General features: G+C 47.1%; 1 protein-coding gene across 3 annotated transcripts in view; it reads right to left on the reverse strand.

Moving 5' to 3' along the window:
* The window catches only part of LOC146333912 (tyrosine-protein kinase JAK3-like), a 49,373-nt gene extending 33,294 nt beyond the window's left edge, over positions 1–16,079 (reverse strand). Inside the window, exons 1-7 of one of the 3 annotated variants that reach the window (XM_084825199.1) lie at positions 15,931–16,079; positions 15,398–15,472; positions 8,723–8,933; positions 5,592–5,715; positions 3,935–4,046; positions 3,074–3,219; positions 949–1,261 (exon numbers count right to left, since the gene is read on the reverse strand). In XM_084825199.1, coding sequence (XP_084681325.1) covers positions 949–1,261; positions 3,074–3,219; positions 3,935–4,046; positions 5,592–5,715; positions 8,723–8,924 — 897 coding nt within the window. In that variant the 5' untranslated portion in view covers positions 8,925–8,933; positions 15,398–15,472; positions 15,931–16,079. The remainder of the gene's footprint in view (positions 1–948; positions 1,262–3,073; positions 3,220–3,934; positions 4,047–5,591; positions 5,716–8,722; positions 8,934–15,397; positions 15,473–15,930) is intronic. The other 2 variants (XM_084825200.1, XM_084825198.1) reach the window with 2 other exon arrangements.
* Between the last annotated feature and the right edge of the window lie 4,058 nt (positions 16,080–20,137).

A 20,137-nucleotide genomic window follows, 5' to 3' on the forward strand; every position in this document is an offset into this window, starting at 1 on the left:
GGGAGGGTGCAGGGGGGCATTGGGGAAAAAAAGAAGAATGAATCTGGCCTGTCTTTTGACACCCCCCCCCCCCCGAGGAGCGAAGGACTGTTGCAGAGGATCACATTCTAACTGGTATTTGTTAATGTTGCACAGAGAGGGAAATGTACCTATCCCTCTGTTCTCTCCAATAGCAAACTACAGTTATTTTAGTTCGTCACTGTTCCACCTTCAGCCTGTACCAAACCCACAAGGCAGTTTTGGAGAATGTCTTCCCTGCCTCCTTAAAACACACACACACACCAAGTTTCTAGGCCTTATGACTGCAAAGCCTGTAGTAAAAAAGGAGTATCGCCATATATTGTCATTCTGTGTGCAACCATTTGTAGTATTGGATGCAATTTCAGAATCTTTTGTAAGTCATTAGGACCTTTTACGATGCACTTGTTTATTTGTCTGGACTAATGGCGATTGCTCACGTATTGATTTACTAAAAGGAAATGAACTGAGTTAATCTGATCTTTTCTTCTGTCCTAAAGATGAACAGATTTTGTTCTTTGGGACGACATAAGCCTGTCTTCAGTTCATGTAGCTCAACCGCATGTACATGCACCAAGTTATTAGTCCTTATGGCTGCAAAGGTTGGAGCAGAAATCTGACCCTTATTTTTGCACAGGAGGCTGTGATCCTGTACTCGCTCACTTCGGAGTAAGGACCACTGAAGACGGCAGGGGATCTGTGAGTGGTTGAAGGTGGCATTTTTATCACAGGAGCAATGTACACAGATCGGGAGATATGGGGAGAAAGCATATACTTCTCCCAAACCAATTCAAGCGAGGATCACTTGATTTGCGGATTATTTTTTTTATTCCAGTGCTCTGTTTCTCACAAGCTGAACTGGTTCCCCGCTCCGCCCTGTCTCCACAGGTCCAAACTAAGTGGGGGAAAACGTGCCCCCAGCCGTCTCACCTCAGCACCACTGTGGCTTGACACAATCCCATTTTCCGCAGAGACGCGAATCAGCCGCGTGGCTTCCTTTCCCATTGGGCCAGGCACCCTGGTCAGGAAGGTCTCCTCGGGCTGCTGCAGAGCCTCCAGTTCCATGAGATACTTCAGCTTGAGGAAGCGCGCTTCTGTCTGGAGGCTGCTGAACTTGCGCAGCGACCGAAGGAACTGGCGCCGGATCCGTTTCCGGGTGACGAAGTTCTCCGCCTGGAGCCGGCACCGCATTTTCTCCGGAAGACACGTCTTATAGCTGGAGCGGGGAGACGTGAGCACAAGTCTGTCACCAGCGAGGAAGAAAGGTTACGACCTGTTGTTTTTCTTGTGTTTTTACCATTTTTAATGCCGCATCGAGGTTTATATGTTTATAAATAAATTATATTATAATAGTATAATATAATATAATATAATATAATATAATTATATAAATTATATGTTTTATTGTTGTATGCCACCTTGGGAGGGCTCCTGGCAAGAAATATTTTAAATATATAAATAAAAAATAAGGCGGCAGTTATGGGACCGCGGGCCAAATTTCCACCGTCGTCATCATAAGATTCCCCACGACTGGTAAGCCCCCTTCTCTGCCTTATCATCTGATGTTCTTTTGCATAAGAAGATGGCTTTCCCACTGTGCTAACCTCCAACAGTGTACCTCTCTGGGCAAGCATTCACTTTCGAAAGTAAACACTCTGCACGCAGTCAGGGACACTTTGCCTTTGCCTAAACATCTTTATTTGTTTTGTTTTAATGCAAAATGGGGGTGGGGAGGAGAAGCAACAGTACGGTATAATGGATAGAACAGCCTTCCTCAACCTGGGGCCTCCAAATGTGTCAGACTACAACTCTCACCATCCCCAGCCAGCATGGCTCCGCATCAAACAGCTTCCTGTTTAAATCAGTCCTTCATGCAGAACCACGAGAACCGGGAACTTACTTTATTTTTAGTAGCTCAGTGGACGAGCTCACACTTTGCACACAAAAGGTCCCAGGTTTGATCCCCGGCATATCCAGTAGGGTTAGGAAAAAGATCCCCCTGTCTGGGATCTGGGAGAGCCTCTGCTACTGGTGTTAAACTAGAGGGACCTGGCAGAAGGCAGCTTTTAATTTAAATTATTAATTTAAATGAATAATTTAATTTAAATAATTTAAATGGCCCTGTATTCAGAACATGAGGACTGGAATCTTGGTTTATTTTAGGCATTCAGTGGCAACGCCCCTGTTTTGCATGCAGAAGGCCCCAGGTTTGATCCCCAGCAGCAGCTCCAGGGAGGAGTAGGAAAGAATCCAGCCTGAAACCCCAGAGAGCCATTGCCGCCAGTCAGTGTTGACAACAGGGTGCAGATGGACCCATGGTCTGACTCTATATAAGACAGTTCATAGATATTTAGATGATCCTGAATTGCCAGGCATTTTTATTTATTTATTTATTTATTTATTCATTCATTCATTTATTTCATTTATATCCCACCTTTTTTCCTCTTTGAGGAACCCAAGGTGGCGTACATAACCCCCCTCCTCTCCATTTTAGCCTCACAACAACAACCCTGCGAGGTGGGTTGGGCTGAGACTCTGACTGGCCCAAAGTCACCCAGTGAGCTTCCTTGGCTGAGTGGGGACTAGAACCCGGATCTCCCGGCTCCCAGTCCAGCACTCCTGCCACTACACCACGCTGGCTCTCTTTTGGAGACAAAGCATCTCGACATTACAGAAACTGCCCACCGTCCTACCCGTGCGGAACCTTCCTGCATTTACCGTGGGCTCCCATACACAGCGCCATCTAGTGGCTGTTTAACAGTGCACAGTAGAGGAAATCCGGGATGTTTAAACACCCCATTATCTCTGGATCGTTTTAACATGGAAGAAGCGGGAAATACCGCTGGATGTGCTCTGGGGGTTGGCGACGTCTTGAAGAGGACCCACAAACGTCCATGAGTGACCCAACGTGAGAGCACGATAAAAGCCTTGTCAGATGGGACCCAAAGAGAGTTAATCCATGGTGATGAGGTGAGACCAGGTTTTGCCAGGATGGGCTCTTGGCCTGCACACCAAGACCTCACTCCTTGGTGAGCCTTCTGCATCCCCCTCTCACCTGAGACTTCTGAATGTCTTCTGCAGGCTCTGCTTCCTCTCCTTGGAGATCCGTGACATGTCAAGCACAGCCAAGCCGAGACATGTCTCTTGCCCCTCCAGCGTCCAGGACATCTCCATCTGTCTGCTGATGAAATCGCTGCGGGTCTAAGAAGGGATTGTCCATGGGTGATGCACTCCAGTCTCCAACAGCAGTCATTTATCAGGGACAGTACCAGTTTTTCTGGTTCCTCACCCCAGTAAGTCACGGACTCCTTTTTCATTTTGTCTTGTGGTCCCAGGAATTGTCACAGGCAGATCTCCAGATGTCTTGGACTTCAACTCCCAGAAGCCCCACCAGCATGGCCCATGGTCAGGAATGCTGGGAGTTGAAATCCAAAACATCTGGTGACCAACTTCCTGCCTGCCTCTGTGACAGAGCCCCTGCTTTGCAGGCAGAAAGGCCCAGGTTCAATCCCAGGCAGCATCTCCAGGTAGGGCTGGTTTCCTGCTGGAAACCCTGGAGAGGTGCTGCTGCCAGTCAGTGTTGGGAACACTTGGCTAGATGAAACAAGGGTGTGACCCAGTAGAAGGCAGCTTCTGATGTTTCCGTGCCTTGAGTTGTTGAGCCTGACCTAGCAGAGGCTGCCTTCCTTCAGCATTTATGCCCCAGCCTCCTTCTGAACTGGCTTTCCCCAGCCTGGGGCCCCACTAGCTTACTCCATTTGGCAGGGACTCCTGACTGTAGCATTTCCAGGGGACTAGAGGGGGGTGGGGAAGGCTTAGGATGGCACAGTTGATTCAGCTTAAATCTGGGTCTGACCTTATCAGTACCACACTATTTGTTGGGAAGCGCAGCTGGAGAAGGGGTCATTGGACTCACTTGAGCAAAGAGATAATCGATCATCGGATAATCCAACACCGGGTTTTCACAGTTGCCCATCAGGCCAAAGCGATAGGATTTTCTGGGCCCAAACCAGTCAGGGAACAAGAACCTGCCCAAAAAAGAATGGGAGATTAAGGCAGATGGAGAACATTTTTGTCTGAAGGCCAAGGAATAGAAAGGGACCTCAAGGAGAGATGTCTGGAGCCCCTGGTGGCTGATGGACACAGAGATGGTGAGAACTCTAGGAGACTGAGAGGTCCAGGAAGAAGGAATTCCCCAGAACAGATCCTTTTCATTGTAAATGCAGTTTCAAAGATTTGTGTTTTTAAAAAAGCCGTGGGGTATCATCACATGTAAGTCCTACCTAAAGTAGTTCCATTGAAATGAATGAGACTTAACTTCATTTCAATGGGTCTCCATACTGTAACCCTTGTAACTCACCCTGGATGAAGGAGGGTGTGAAGATCTGCTGAATTGATGATGGAATCAAAACAGTGAATAAATAAAATTTCTCTAAACTTGAGCAAGTCTTGTCTAGGGCTGCCGTCCCTTGACATGGGGCCCTCTGGATGTGTAGGACTGCAAATCCCATCATTGCCAGCCAGCTGGGGACGATGGGGCTTGCGGTCCCACACATCCAGAGGGCCCCAGGTGAAGGGAAGGCGGTTCGTCAATCAAATTAGATGTGAAGTTATAAGCATCTTAGATGTGGTGCTATATGTATCTTTTAAAAATGCATATCGCACCTATGGGGGGGGGGAAGACTAAAAGAAGGATTGGGACCATGGGGGTCGAAGAAGGGGAGTTTAACCCTTTCCTACCCTGCCATAACTCTGAAGAAAATTGCCCCCCATCTCCCGAAGGTGCGATCTGCATCAACTTTTGTGGGAGGGCGTGTGTCTCTGTGTGACAGCACTGTGGCAGGGTGGAAAGAGGTATAGCTCCCTATGTCCACTCTAAGGGCTGGTCCTGATCCTGCTCAGCTCCCTGCTCCGCTTGAAACAACTCGTTCTGGGTTGGGTGGTCCAGTGGTCCAACTCTGTAAGAAGGCGTCTGCGGATTTCGAGGGGCAGATTCACAGCTCAATGGCAGAACGCGTTGAGTAGGGCACATGAGGGGAAGGGGTCATCACTCAGAGGTAGAGCACATGAGCTTTGCATGCCAGAGGTTCCCGGTTCAATCCCCAGCAGCATCTCCAGGTAGGGCTAGGAAAGAATCCTGCCTGAAACCCTGGAGGGAAAGCTGCTGCTGCCGGTCAGTGTCAACAACACTGGGCTAGATGGACTGAGGGTCGGACTCTGTATAAGGCCCCTTCCTAGGTTCCTATGCTGAGGGAAGCTAAAAAGTGAAACTGCATGAAAAACAACAACTCACCAAGCTGCCCCTGCAGTGTAGGCACAATGTGCGCAATTGGGGAAAAGGGACAAATATTAGCCTGCTATCAGATCGCAAAAGGGTGAAATGTTAAATTGTTATCATTTAAATTCTATTTAAATGATAGCAGTGATTTATAAATGTGCACCTCCGCCGATACATCAGGACATGCACATTTTGTGCAAATGGCTCCCATGTTCTGTCCTCTCTTTTGGCAGTTCCTAAGTGGTCGTTGCTGTTTTTCTGGAGATTCACCCTAGTTTGGAGAACTCCGTAGTACCTGATCCTATAGACGACCGTTTGGCTGAAAGACTCGTCCACGGTGAAGACGTGGTTGGGGGGGAACCAGCACGAGAGGTCCTCCGTGGCCAGCGAGAAGAGGCTGTGGCAGACAGGAAGGATCCCTGCGCGAAAGAGGAAAGGATCCAGGTTTGATTTTTAATGTGTGTTATTTTTCTCTTGCAAACTGCTTTGGATTTTGTTTTTAGACTTTTTCTTTTAAAGGCGACGTTGCTGCAAATCAGAATGCAGACATTTCTAGAGAAAGTTGGAGGCCTTTCCACCTCCTCTCTATTTATATCTCCCCTGCAGGGGAGTGCAGATACAGAGGGTCGAAAAAGTCTCGTCTCTTAGGAAGGGAGTTTTGCTCTCCTAGGACGGTTGAGGAGGGAGATGGCAGCAGAGTTTTCAACAGGGCTTCAGACTATCTGGCTTGCAAACACTTGGTTGCGCATTATATCCAGGCAAGCTGAAGGAGAAGGCTATCAAGGGCTACTAGTCTTGATGGCTCTGTGCTGCCTCCAGTACCAGAGGCAGTGAGCCTCTGTACACCAGTTGCTGGGGAACATGGGCGGGAGGGTGGAGTTGTGGTCATGCCCTGCTTGTGGGTTCCTGGTCGACAGCTGGTCAGCCACTGTGTGAACAGAATGCTGGACTAGATGGACCCTGGGTTTGATCCAGCACTGCTCTTCTGATTTCCTTATGTTCTTAAGCTTTCTTTTGTTAGCGGGAATGAACAGGAAGGAGGGAGGTCTCCTGATGGCTGGAATCTCTCTGTGTTTTTTGGAATGAGATGCCCATCAGGGCTTGAAGGAAGTGGCACTCCTTCAGCCAGTGATGTCGTGGAGGGGCAGGGGGGATATGGGAGATCACAGCCCCAGGACTTTTTCAGAGCGGTGAAGTCATCTGCAGGAGTGCTGGTGTAACTGACGGACCCACCGGGCTCTGGGTAGTGGGTGAGGGGATAACAAGGCTTTCAAGTTTGGCTCCTGTTTGCATGGAGAAAAGTCAGAGAGTGAGGAAAATAAACCACCAGAGGCTGGCCTTTCCCTTCCTTTTCTTCGAAGGAGTCCAACTTCAGTTTGAATGGGGACCTACTTTGTCAGATGGAATGCCTCTCTAACGAAAAGCAGACAGCTGCATATCAGCGAGGAGAAGATCTCGGGTTGAAGCTCAGCCATGCCTGTGTCTGTTTTAAACCATTTTAATCCTGCTCGTAAGCTGAAGAAGGCTCCCAAAGTGGCTGACAGTTCAACAGAAGAACAAGACAGTCCCTGCGCTCAGGCTTACAACTTGCCGTGCCCAGCTGGAGGAGTCCTCCTCAGCAGAGGAGCCAGAGGTCCCAGAAGCCCAGGTTACTCCAGATCAGGGACTGCCCCCAGCCCCACAGGAGCCTGAGCTGTTGGGGGAGGTGGTCGCAGGGCCATCCCTGTCAAGAGAGGGGGACTCTGCCTCTGAGGCAGAAGCTGAGCCACTCTCTGGTCCCAGGGAGCCGAGCCTCAGGTGACAGGCTAGCAGGGCGCCTGGCGAAGGAGCGCTCGCCGCTCGCCTGCAGAAGAGGTCTCCTCAGGAGAAAGGGACTCCTCAGGAGTAGGCTCTGGGAAGGGCGCTCTGATTGCTACAGATGAGCTCTGGGCCGGGTCCAGCTGGCATTGACCAAAAACCTTCACTAGAAACCCAGCCAGCAGTGGAGGAACTTGGTCCATCCTGCCTCTCCCCTGCACCTTGCCTCCCGCACCGTGCCCTGTGATGGATGCTCTGTCCCCTGACCTTCTCAACTGCCTAATGACCCTGCTTCTGGGCTGCGCAAGGTACCGGACTTGATTTGCTGTGTTTGACCTCTTGCTTGTTACCCCGACTACTCCTGCTGCTGCCTGATGTTCGCTGCCTGCCCGCCTTCGGACCTCTGCCTAGATCTTGACCGCTCCTGCCTTCCCCTAAACCTCCTTGGACTGAAACCTGTGTGCTGGACCCTTTGCATGCCAACTTGACTACTCTGTTGCCTCTCTCCCTGCATTTGCTTGCAAACAGCCAAGACTCAATCTACAGCAGGACACAACCTAAAAGACAAGAGGAAAAAAGGGAGGGGAGGGAGGAGGAAAAAAAGTGAGCTCGTATTTATTGATTACAGTGATTTATGTCTCGTCTTTCGGGAGAAAATCCTGCCAAGGTGGCATACAAGTAAAACAAGTTTTAGAAGTGGAACTGAGGCAGTTAGATGTCAGCATTACTGATTTCAACAAAGCTGGCTCTCCAGTAATCGTGCATGCACTTGCAGTCATGCTGATCCTAATAAGTGTGTGTGTGTGTGTGTGTGTGAGTGTGTGTGTGTGTGTGTGTGAGAGAGAGAGAGAGAGAAAGCGCAATAGGGAAGAAATATGTTCAGTTCGTGTTTTAAGGCAAACTTATCTAATTTCACATGTTCGAACTACAATGTGAACCAAAACTCAGCCATCCTTCAGAATTCAGGCTGCTCTGCATTGTGCAAGGGAGTCCCCCAATCAAAAAATGTCACACTAAATATTTTAGTCGTTCAGTTTCTGTTTTAAATCTGTTACTGTATTTTAAATCTTTATATTGGTACTAGGTTTCCTTTTGGTTTTTATTTTATACTGTAGTTTTAAACGTTTAAACTCTTATATTGTATTTTATCCACTTGTATTTTATGGTTTAAATTGTAGCAAAAGAGAGCTTTGGCTTTTGGGCAGTATACAAATGTAATAAACAAATAGAAATGCATACCCAAAATACATATATTAGGGAAAAGTAATGTTCAAAAATGCATGATATTAGGAAAATTCCTTGCAAAGAATGTTTCTATTAGCCAAAAATGCATATACAAACAAGTCACAGGAGAATTGGGCCCCAAAATACTTATGAATAAATAAATTCTCAAAATTTGAAAGGAACAGAACTCAAGGCAAGTGACATTCTTAAAGTTTGAGATGAATGGAATTTATGATTGGGAAAAAAACGAACGGAGAGAGACCTAACTGGACACAGGTGTGTGTGAGTTTGTGCATGTTCTCGTGATGAGTGTCTTCATTTCAAAATTTCCCACGCCGCCATCGCCTCCACCTTGAGGAAATATATGTATGTCTGTGCGTGGTGGGAGAGAGACTTTAAACTTACCACATGCTTTGGCAGCTGATGTGCATAGCTCCTCCGCAGTGTACTCCCCAAAGGTGAAGCATAAACTCCCATCCGTATCTGGGGCCAGCTGGGCAGAGTTTGGCTGGTGATAAAGGTGTACCAGAAGGATGCCTGAACTGCTGCAGGAAAGGCTGTTGGTCCGATGGCCAATCAATGGGGTGTCTTCACCGAGGGGAAGCATCGCTCAGACCTGTAGGAAGGAACAGATGTCTTCCGATAGCTGAGCTGGGACTGGGACTCTTAGCGGTCTCATCCACCACAAAGATGCGACCACATCATTCCAGTTTTTACGGTTTCAGATGGACTAAGATGAGGAAAGATTGAGGAATATTCCCAGATGGGCACCCCCGCTCCCCAGGTGACCATTTCCCTCAACCACCAATCGTTGGGCGGTTCTTTAGCTTTTGCATGAACCCCCTAAGGTTCACTTACTGGCAGTAGGAGATTTAAGCTAAAATATCCAGGGTTGGAACTTCTTATTGCACAATTTAGAATCAGACTAAAGAGAATAGGGAAGACCCACAGAGCAGTTAGAGATGAGCTCACTAATATTCCTCATGAATATGCAGTGGAGGTGAAGAATAGATTTAAGGGACTAGATTTAGTAGATAGGGTCCCAGAAGAACTATGGACAGAAGTTCACAACATTGTTCAGGAGGCGGCAACAAAAAACGTCCCAAAGAAGAAGAAAACCAAGAAGGCAGGATGGCTGTCTGCTGAGACGCTGGAAGCAGCCCAAGAAAGAAGGAAAGCAAAAGGCAACAGTGATAGGGGGAGATATGCCCAATTAAATGCAAAATTCCAGAGGTTAGCCAGAAGAGATCAGGAATTGTTTTTAAACAAGCAATGCGCGGAAGCGGAAGAAGATAATAGAATAGGAAGGACAAGAGACCTCTTCCAGAAAATTAGAAACATCGGAGGTAAATTCCAGGCAAAAATGGGTATGATCAAAAACAAAGATGGCAAGGACCTAACAGAAGCAGAAGAGAGCAAGAAAAAAGTCAACTTCTATCCCCATACCAAAACAGGGAAGCACCAAAGAATGTTCAAACTATCGAACAGTGGCACTTATTTCACATGCCAGTAAGGTAATGCTCAAGATCTTGCAAGGTAGAGTCCAGCAATTCATGGAACGAGAATTGCCAGATGTACAAGCTGGGCTTAGAAAAGGCAGAGGAACTGGAGACCAAATTGCCAATATCCGCTGGATAATGGAGAAAGCCAGGGAGTTTCAGAAAAACATCTATTTCTGTTTTATTGACTATTCTAAAGCCTTTGATTGTGTGGATCATAACAAACTGTGGCAAGTTCTTGGTGGTATGCGGATACCAAGTCATCTTGTCTGCCTCCTGAGGAATCTGTATAACGACCAAGTAGCCACGGTAAGAACAGACCATGGAACGATAGACTGGTTTAAGATAGGGAAAGGAGTACAGCAGGGTTGTATACTCTCACCCTACCTATTCAACCTGCATGCAGAACACATCATGCAATGTGCTGGGCTTGATGAAGCCAAGGCTGGAGTTAAAATCACTGGAAGAAACATTAACAATCTCAGATATGCAGATGATACCACTTTGATGGCTGAAAGCAAGGAGGAGCTGAAGAACCTCATGACGAAGGTGAAAGAAGAAAGTGCAAAACCTGGGCTGCAGTTAAACCTCAAAAAAACCAAGATTATGGCAACCAGCTTGATTGAGAACTGGCAAATAGAGGGAGAAAACGTGGAGGCAGTGACAGACTTTGTCTTTCTAGGCGCAAAGATTACTGCAGACGCTGACTGTAGCCAGGAAATCAGAAGACATTTACTTCTTGGGAGGAGAGCAATGACCAATCTTGATCAAATAGTGAAGAGCAGAGACATCACGCTGACAACAAAGGTCCGCATAGTGAAAGCAATGGTATTCCCCGTAGTAACCTATGGCTGCGAGAGCTGGACCATAAGGAAGGCTGAGCGAGGAAGATAGATGGTTTTGAAGTGTGGTGCTGGAGGAAAATTCTGAGAGTGTCTTGGACTGCAAGAAGATCAAACCAGTCCATACTCCAGGAAATCAAGCCAGACTGCTCACTTGAGGGAAGGATATTAAAGGCAAAACTGCAGTACTTTGGCCACATAATGAGAAGACAGGACACCCTGGAGAAGATGCTGATGCTAGGGAAAGTGGAAGGCAAAAGGAAGAGGGGCCGACCAAGGGCAAGATGGATGGATGATATTCTGGAGGTGACGGACTCGACCTTGGGGGAGCTGGGGGTGGTGACGGCCGACAGGAAGCTCTGGCGTGGGCTGGTCCATGAAGGCACGAAGAGTCGGAAGTGACTGACCAAATTGTCAGGGTGGACACTGAGCCCATAGAACCTCAGAGCAGTTCTGATTCTGAGGAGGAACAGCTGTCCGTGGGAGAGGAGCGCGCTCATCCCTCCCAGGCCCTTCAGCTGGCAGAGACTCCTCCTGCCGGCATTCCAGACATAGATAGCGGTCCTGGGAGTGAAGGAGCGCGGGAGGAGGGCTGGCTGGATGCTCGACGCAGATGCAGAGAGCGACGAGCTATGGAGGGTGCGGAAAGGAGGCGTAGCGCCTGTTTGGCGCGCAAGCAACGGTCGCGTCCAGAGGAGCCGAGGGAAAAGGGGAGGGACTCTCCCTAGCCCTAAGTCCAGGGTCTGCAAGTGATTCTCGTTCAAACGGGGACCAACTGTTTCCAACCCGGGGCATAGGTTACTCTGCTGTTCATAGCTTAGTCGCTGGTGATAGAGTTATTAAGTTGTAAAAGGAATAAAGCCTTGAAAAGAATCCTTTGTCTGTGTCTGGAGTTGGCTACTGGAGTAGACTGAAAGAGGCCGGCTAGGGCCCCCTGACTCGAATAAACAGCAACAAATGCAGGGTTGTGTTTTTTGGCTCTGCCCTGTTTGCCTTCGCCCCCCCCCCCACTGCTGCAATGTGGCCCCTGAGAACTTCTTCAAAATGGGATTCACCTCAGGCTGAAAGGGGTTCTGCATCCCAGCTGACAGTATGGGACTTCCACACCAAACTGGGATGTCCATTCCAATCACTAGCAAACTGTGAAAACCAAGAAGGAAACGATGGGTTGTGGGATTTGCGCGCCCGTCAGCACATCTGAAGCAGCCTCCATTTGGCGGGGTGGGGGGAGATGAGGGGCGGCAAAAACCAGGGAGGTATCTCTTCCCGCAGAATGCACGCTCCTGTTTTGCAGCCGGCGTGACGATCCATTTATACTGCTCAGCTGTGATACGAACCATTCTTTTGTACGAGGATGAGCGACTTCCCTGTTGGGGCAGCTGAGGCACCACCTACTACAGAGCCATCTGATAACAAGCCAGTTCGCACTGTCTACACCAGGGGTTGGCAGAAAGTAGATTTCCAGATGTTTGGGATGCCAGCTATTCCTGGCCACTGTCTGTGCTGGCAGATACTTCTGGGAGCTGAAGGCCTAAACATCTTGAGATCAACTTCCTGCCTATCTCTGGTCTACAGAAGCACTCCAGGGTTTCAGACAGAGAAGAGTCATTCCCAGTCTTACTTGCAGATGCCGGGAATCGAACCTGGGACCTTCTGCATGCAAAGCGGGGTCTCTACAGCCAGTGTGGTATAGTGGTTAGAGTGTTGGACCAGGCCTGGGAAGGCCTGGGTTCTAGTCTCCACTCAGCCCTGAAGCTTGCTGGGTGACTTTCGGCCAGTCCCTGACACCCAGCCTCACCTACCTCGCAGGGTTGTTGTGAGGATAAAATTGAGAGGAGGAGGGCCATGTAAGCTGCCTTGGGTTCCTTGAAGGAGGAAGAAAAGCGGGACATAAATGTAACAGTAAATAAATAGAATTAATGATAGTGCAATGTACCCTCACAGAATAGTCATAGAAGAGTAGGGTCGGAGGCGGCCTACAATACCATGGAGACCCCTAAATCCTTGACAACAGTGGACATCGTGCACTGAAGATCTCACTGCTCTTGCTACATTTAAGGGTACTGGATATACGTACGTGTGTGTGTGTGTGTGTGTGTGTGTGTGTATTTCTCCCTCCCCTCTTTCTTTTTGTAATTGTTTGGGGTCGGGGGGGAGGTTGAAATTTCACAATAAAAAAGCAATCGAAAAAACTACAACATCAGAGCGTATCTCTGACAACCATCAAAGCCATATGGGTGCCTATTATATTTATGTCTACGTTCGGAAAAATCCCCCCACCCCCATCGGCTCTTTTTGTGCGGGTGTTTTCTTTTTCTCTTCTCCATCACCACCTCTGTGTCAAGGGAGATGGTGATGATTTCTGTATATTGAGATGTTTTATGATATGATTTCCCCCCTTCGTTGTTGTTTCGCTGCGTTCCAAAGATACTTTTTAAAAAGACGGGGAAAAGGCAAAAATGGAGATTTTCACACAACGATTAATTCTCTTCCGACGGGTTGTTACTGCGTACTTCTGCTCCATTCTTAGATTGCTTTTGGGGTCTTATTTTTCCCCTTTTGTAAAATAGCCTCCTCTTTTCTTTTTTTGCATGGAGGGGTGCTGGGGAGGCAACCAATGGATGCACCTTTGGCTTCTCTACCCATGGAAGTCTTTGCCCACGGCAACCAAACCAGGCAGTGGGGCAGGCCTCAAAGGTGCCGTGACACCCAGGATGGGCAGTTGACACTAACAGGATGTGGGCTTGGGAGACGAGAGGATGCAAGGCAGAAGCGAGAGTGGCAGTGACATGCTGGGGGCCTTTCGGTACTGCTTTTTGGTACTGCACTGCAGGGGTGTGCAGAAGGCAGATCACAATCCACTGGTAGATCTCTGGCTCCCTCCTGCTGCAAACACTTAAGAGTCAGAAGGGTTTGGGGCCCACTCTGGCATCAGAGACCAAGTCTATTTCTCTTTTCCATCCAATCCAGGTGAGACTGTGCAGCCCGGTGGGGGGCTGGGTGGGGAGGTGCAGGCTAGCTCATGGGAACACCCACGCACCTGATTAAAAAAACCGGGGTTGTTGCTTTTGCTGGATCTGCTGTTGCTCCTGCAGCTAGAGTCACTTTTATCAGCTTTGATTGATAATGCCGGCTGGAGCTCTGATGGAAATCTGTTCAGCGATCCTCTCACTTTGGCACCTTCTAGGCTGGATGACTATAATGTGGTCATCATGCGGCCACCCTTGAAAATGGTTCGGGCTGTGTAGAATACACAGTAGGTGTGGGGTGATACTTTCATGTGTTTTAAATATCTGCATCGGCTCCCAATTTGTTTCCACGCCTAATGAAACGGACTCAGTCCCATGCATGGTTAGGCAGAAAACGGTCCTATGACTCCCAGCATTCCTCAGCCAGAAAAACGTCCTACAGCCTTTTGTAGTTGTAGAGAGACATGATAGATGCCTGGGGCGGAGAATGTGGAAAGGACGACATTTTTCTCCCTCTCTCATAATACCAAAACCCGGTGGGGTCATCCCATGAAGCTGATTGCAGCGAAATTCAGGGCAGATCAAAGGACGTCCTTCACACAGCGCCGAGTTAAACTATGGAACTCGCTACTACAGGATGTAGTGATGGCCACCACTTTGGATGGCTAGAAAAGGGGGTTAGATACATACCTGGAGGAAAAGGCTATCGATGGCTACTAGTCCTGATGGCTTCATGCTACCTCCAGAATCAGAGGCAGTGAGCCTATGTACACCAGTTGCTGGGGAACATGGGCAGGAGGGTGCTGTTGCACTCCTGTCCCGCTTGTGGGTTTCCCGTGGGCAGCTGGTTGGCCACTGTGTGAACAGAATGCTGGGCTAGATGGACCCATGGCCTGATCCAGCATGGCTGTTCTTATGTTCTTCACTCCCAGCATTCCTCAGCCAGAAAAATGTCCTACGACATGGCTGGCTTTGGAGCGCTGGGAATTGTAGGACTTTTTTCCTATCTAAACATGCATAGGATTGTGTCCTAAAGCCCTTAAATTGTGTGTCTTGATTATCTCAGGGGAATGTTTCCACCTGCATGCCCCCCCCAGTCCAATTTCCATCTTACATGAAGTCTAGATTGGCCCCCACTAAGCACAGGGTCTTTTTGGTAGCTGCCCCAGTAAACACTGTAATTTTCTCCATAGACAAAACCAGATAGCCCCCTTGGTCTTTCCAGAGACACTGACAGTACAATTCTATAGAATTTACTCAGACGAAAGTCCTGCTGAGTTCAATAGGTCTTACTCCCAGGTAAGTGGGAATAGGAATGCAGCCCTAAAAACTCTCTCTCTTGCTCTCTTTTTAAAGCCAGAATATTAATTTATACTTGTTCAACATCTTATAAACAAGTTCTCTGGGCGTAGTACAAAAGTGGTTAAAACATAATAAGAATACAGTAAAAAGTAATACAAATCCAACAATCAATCTTTAAAATCCAACCCAACCCCCCAAAACACAATGGCCAAATACACAATACTAAAAGCAAGAGCTTAAAAACAACCAGCCAAGCCAGCCACTAAAATCACCATCAGGACAGCAGTGACTGAAAGAACAAGCTCTTAAACGGTCTTGAAAAGCAGGGGGAACTGAAAGGTCTTAGCTTGGTGCCAAAAAGCGAGCATTCCAAAGGCAGGGGAGCCACCACCAGAAAGGCCCCGTTGTGTTCCCACCCTTTCAACCTCAGATTGAACGTGGATTTGAGGAACAGCTTCCAGAGATTACCTTAAGGCCCTAATAAACGGTTTTAAATAGTGAACCTCTTCCTGGTCTCTGTGACAAAGAGTGGTACATCAGTGTCTAAAAAGAAGCAAAGAAATGGATTCCTGAAGAAGAGCCTTGAAACAGTATAGGATTTCCACCCCAGATAAAAAGCTGAAAACATATCCCACCCTTTCCAACCAGTTTGGGAAGGAAATCCTGGGCTATTGTTCTTTGTGCTGCCTGAATGTGCAAAACCCATAATTGCTGAACTATGTAACAGCCCCCCTCCCGCCGCTCCCAAGCCCGCTGCCTCATGTATGTAAGCTACTTCAGGGGTAAAAATAATGTACCCTCTCTCTTATCCTGTATAGCAAAATTGCAGTACAAGGAACCACCCCTCCTTCCGAGTTTTATTCTGTACCATCAGGGTTTGTTTTTTTTTTAAATCCCCCTTCTTCTTGTTAATGTCTAGTACGTGTGTGGTGGTGGGGGGGGAAGGCTAGCTTCTCCACTCCCCAACTCTGTTTTTGCATGAGGGGTGCCTGCAAACGTACCTTCCAGAGAGGCCTGGCAGAGTGACCGCTCTTCTCCTCTTTGGAAACTGAGAGAGAGGTCCGGCGAGAGCCAGGCTGCAGCCAGGAACCAAAGCTCCAGGGTCTGGGCATGGGCTGCCAGTGGCGCACAGCACCTCCGAGTTTTAAGAACTGCGTAGGCTGCTGGTTGTAATGTAGGAGATGCTGATGAGATTTTTTTTGGGTTGAAAAAAATACCCGTCTTGGTTTCCTGTTTTCAGAGAACTTGGGAGCTTCTCACTGGTTTCCTGTTGCTTTCTGAAACCATAGGCTGAGCAGCGATAATAAAGACTGCAAGCGCTGATAGGAGATGCAGAAAGAGTGGGAGATACATATCTGAGAATGGAGGGGAGGGACACTCCTTTGATTAGAAGAGAGAGAGGTGCAGGGGGGGTCAGGGCTGGCCCACCCAGGAGCTGAGTTGCCCCCTCTGCCTTGTAGCAGCCATATCGGGGGTCAGACTAAGTAGCCTCATGCAGTCTCATGCTTCATGTTCTTGCTGAGCTCTTTCTCCCTTGAATATATTGAATATATATTGAATATATATTGAATATATTAAAAGCATTGTTCATCCTAATTCTACCAGTGTTGTTCATAGAGATACTGTTATGCCTTTGCATTCCTTGTCTTATGCGCTGTTTAACCAATCTGTTTTATGTCTTGGCTAGTAAAACTGCCGCCCCCTACGCTCTAATAGCTCAACAAGATATTAAGTAAGAAGGTTGCTATAAGAGTCCTGTGTTATGCTTCGCAAACCAGAATGTCTATTTGTGTAATGAAATGCTATAATTGTAATGAAATTATGCATTTAAGGGGGGAATGTAGCAGCCATATCGGGGGTCAGACTAAGTAGCCTCAAGCAGTCTCATGCTTCATGTTCTTGCTGAGCTCTTTCTTCCTTGAATATATTGTTGTAAGCTGACAAGTCACAGGAATTCCTTATCTTGTCAAAGGTCATACGATTGTATATCTTGTTCTCTGCTGTTCTCTGCTGTTCTCTGCTTATCACGGCTACCCTATAACCCAGTTCTTGTATTATAAACAATGGTGCTAGGAGAAGAAATGTTGAGGACTGCAACCCCACGCGGGAGGGGGAGGAGGAGCCGTTTCCTATGTGTCACAATATCTATAAAAACAATGTGCTAATATAAATCGGGGCTTCTGGCTCTTTGGAAATGATTCCAGCCTTAAGCCCGCGCATTAAATAAAGAATCTCTTTTTCCTTCACTCCGTGGTCTCTCTGACTCTGGGTTCTGCAACAGCCTCAGATGGCAGATAGAGGAAGGTGGCAGATTGTTCTTGTCTCCCTCTCTGAGGACCTCTCAGAATGAGACTGGCATATTGTTTTATCTTGTTTTCTTTCTTTCTTTCTTTCTTTCTTTCTTTCTTTCTTTCTTTCTTTCAATATACATACATAAATTTATATATATCCATAGCAATGAATACATATAAAACGTGTGTGTGTGTGTGTGTGTGTGTGTGTATATATATATATATATATATATATGAAAATACAGCTTTCTAGCAATTATACATAGGCTTCAACAAAAGTGGATTAGATATCCAAATAAGTATTCACATCTATGCGCCACCCATTCATATGCTGAAAATGGTATAAGGTTGTCAATCCATTGCATTATAGGAGGTGGGCATTTATCCTTCCAGTGTTGTAATGTCAGTCTTTTGGCTGTCAAAAGGGCACAGAGAATCCATCTGCGCTAACCATTGTTAATTTCCAGGAAGCTGGCAGATAATTTCAAAGAGCATGTACATCAGTGAATATTAAAGACTGTTCCAGTACAAAATTTATCTGTATAATAACCTCCTCCCCAAAAGAAGCAACTGCTGGAAATTGCCAAAACTTATATTGAAAAGAAGCATTAGTTGCATTGCACCTCCAGCAATTAGCTGAATTAGACAAACCCTTATTAAAGAGCCGTTGCACCATCCAATAGACATGAAACAAAAGTTTTGTTCAATAAGATGCAGCCTGAGATCCATAGACGCCAAAGCGGCGATCCATTGATTAGGCAAAATGGGACAATCCAGTTCCTTGTTTCCTTCCTGCTTAGATCCCTGTATATCATATTTATTTACCAATGACAAGTATTGATAGACGTTGATTGTGTGCCGCTTTGCTTGACTAGCATCAAGAAGTGCTTCCAGTAATGACGGAGACCCTGATGCTGTAAAAGAGGCCGGGCCAAACCTAGATGCTAACAAATGCTACAGGTGCGAGCAATGCCATCCAGCCATAGCTGGCAAGTCATATTCGGTGCACGAGACAGAAAATGACAAAACTCATCCTCAACACCCACCAGTTGATCCAAAGTAAAAAAAGAAGAAGAAAAAAGCTTTATCTGGCCACGTCTGACACAAAAACATTTTCTTGTCAACTTTTAGATCTGGATTGCCCCATAAAGTCACTTTAGCATGAGAAAACGAACCAACGTGTAATTGACGTGACACTATATGCCACACATCTCTAACAGGAGAAACTGAGAGGAACCCCATCCATTCTTCTAGGCCTAGAAGCTAAGGCCATCCACTTAGATTCCCAAACCGACCAAGGCACAAGATCCAATACAGACAGGAGAGACCAAAATTCAGTACAAGACAGCAGATAAGCCCAATGATATAAGGCAAGACCTGGAAAACTAAATCCACTTTCTTTAACTGGAAGTTGCATCCTTTTCAGAAATAATTGTGGCGGAGAGGAACCCCGCCAAAATTTACGAAACGCAGCACTGATTTTCTGAAAATATTTGGCAGGTATAGATAAGGGAACCTCACATATAACATAAACAGTCCAAGGCATAATATTCGTCTTAAGTGTATTTACCTTACCCCACAAACTCCGCTTTCAAGATGCTCATCTGTGTAAATCCTGAGAAATCTCATGAATCAATTTATTCAAATCAAGTGTAATCATTAGAGAAATATTTCTGGGAATAAGTATTCCAAGATAAGTAATAACATCCAGACACCATCGAAATTGCCAGTCTGTCTTATCTTTTTGCTAGCCACCTCAACTTCTCCCCAAAGGAAAGGTAGGGAAATGTTTTAAATAAATTGTTGTTGTTGCTGTTGTTGTTGTTGTTCAGTCGTGTCCGACTCTTCGTGACCCAATGGACCATAGCACGCCAGGCCTTCCTGTCCTGCGCTCTCTCCCGGAGCGTGCTCAAGTCCATATTCATTGCATCGGTGATGCTATCCAGCCATCTCATCCTCTGCCGTCCCCTTCTCCTTTTGCCTTCAGTCTTTCCCAGCATCAGGGTCTTTTCCAGGGAGTTTTCTCTTCGCATTAGGTGGCCAAAATATTTCAGCTTCAGCTTCAGTATCTGTCCTTCCAATGAGCACTCAGGGTTGATTTCCTTTAGGATGGACTGATTTGACCTCCTTGTAGTCCAAGGGACTCGTAAGCGTCTTCTCCAGCACCACAGTTCGAAAGCATCGATTCTTCGGTGCTCAGCCTTCCTTATAGTCCAGCTCTCACAGCCATACGTTACTACTGGGAAAACCATAGCTTTGATTATGCGGACCTTTGTGGGCAAGGTGATGTCTCTGCTTCTCACTATGCTGTCTAGGTTTGCCATAGCTTTCCTCCCAAGGAGCAGGCGTCTTTTAATTTCATGGCTACAGTCACCGTCTGCGGTGATGTTGGAGCCCAAGAAAATAAAATCTGTCACTGCTTCCATTTCTTCCCCTTCCATATGCCAGGAAGTGATGGGGCCAGATGCCATGATCTTCATTTTTTTAATGTTGAGTTTCAGACCAGCTTTTGCACTCTCCACTTTCACCCTCAACAAGAGGCTCTTGAGATCCTCTTCGCTTTCTGCCATTAGGGTGGTATCGTCTGCATATCGGAGGCTGTTGATAATTCTCCCGGCAATCTTAATTCCGACCTGTGATTCATCCAACCCGGCGTTTCTCATGATGTATTTAAATAAATACACACATCTATAAGCAGCTTATTAGGTGCAACCTACTCCCTTTCCACCAACCACCAGCCGTTTGGGGGGTTTCCTGGCTTTTGTGCAGCTTTTTCCCCTTCTAAAAGGTTGAAATGCTTCTCCGATAGCTTCGTTACGCAGGAAGAGTTTTAAGCTAAAACAGGCTGGTATTTGGGAGTATTTTGGCCCCCTTTGCCTTTGGCCTCACTCACCACTGGGATGCCGCCCCTGAGACT

The sequence above is a fragment of the Heloderma suspectum genome, chromosome W (genome assembly GCF_057233095.1).
Source record: "Heloderma suspectum isolate Gila_16-S chromosome W, 16-S_ref, whole genome shotgun sequence".
NCBI classification, from domain to species: domain Eukaryota; kingdom Metazoa; phylum Chordata; class Lepidosauria; order Squamata; family Helodermatidae; genus Heloderma; species Heloderma suspectum.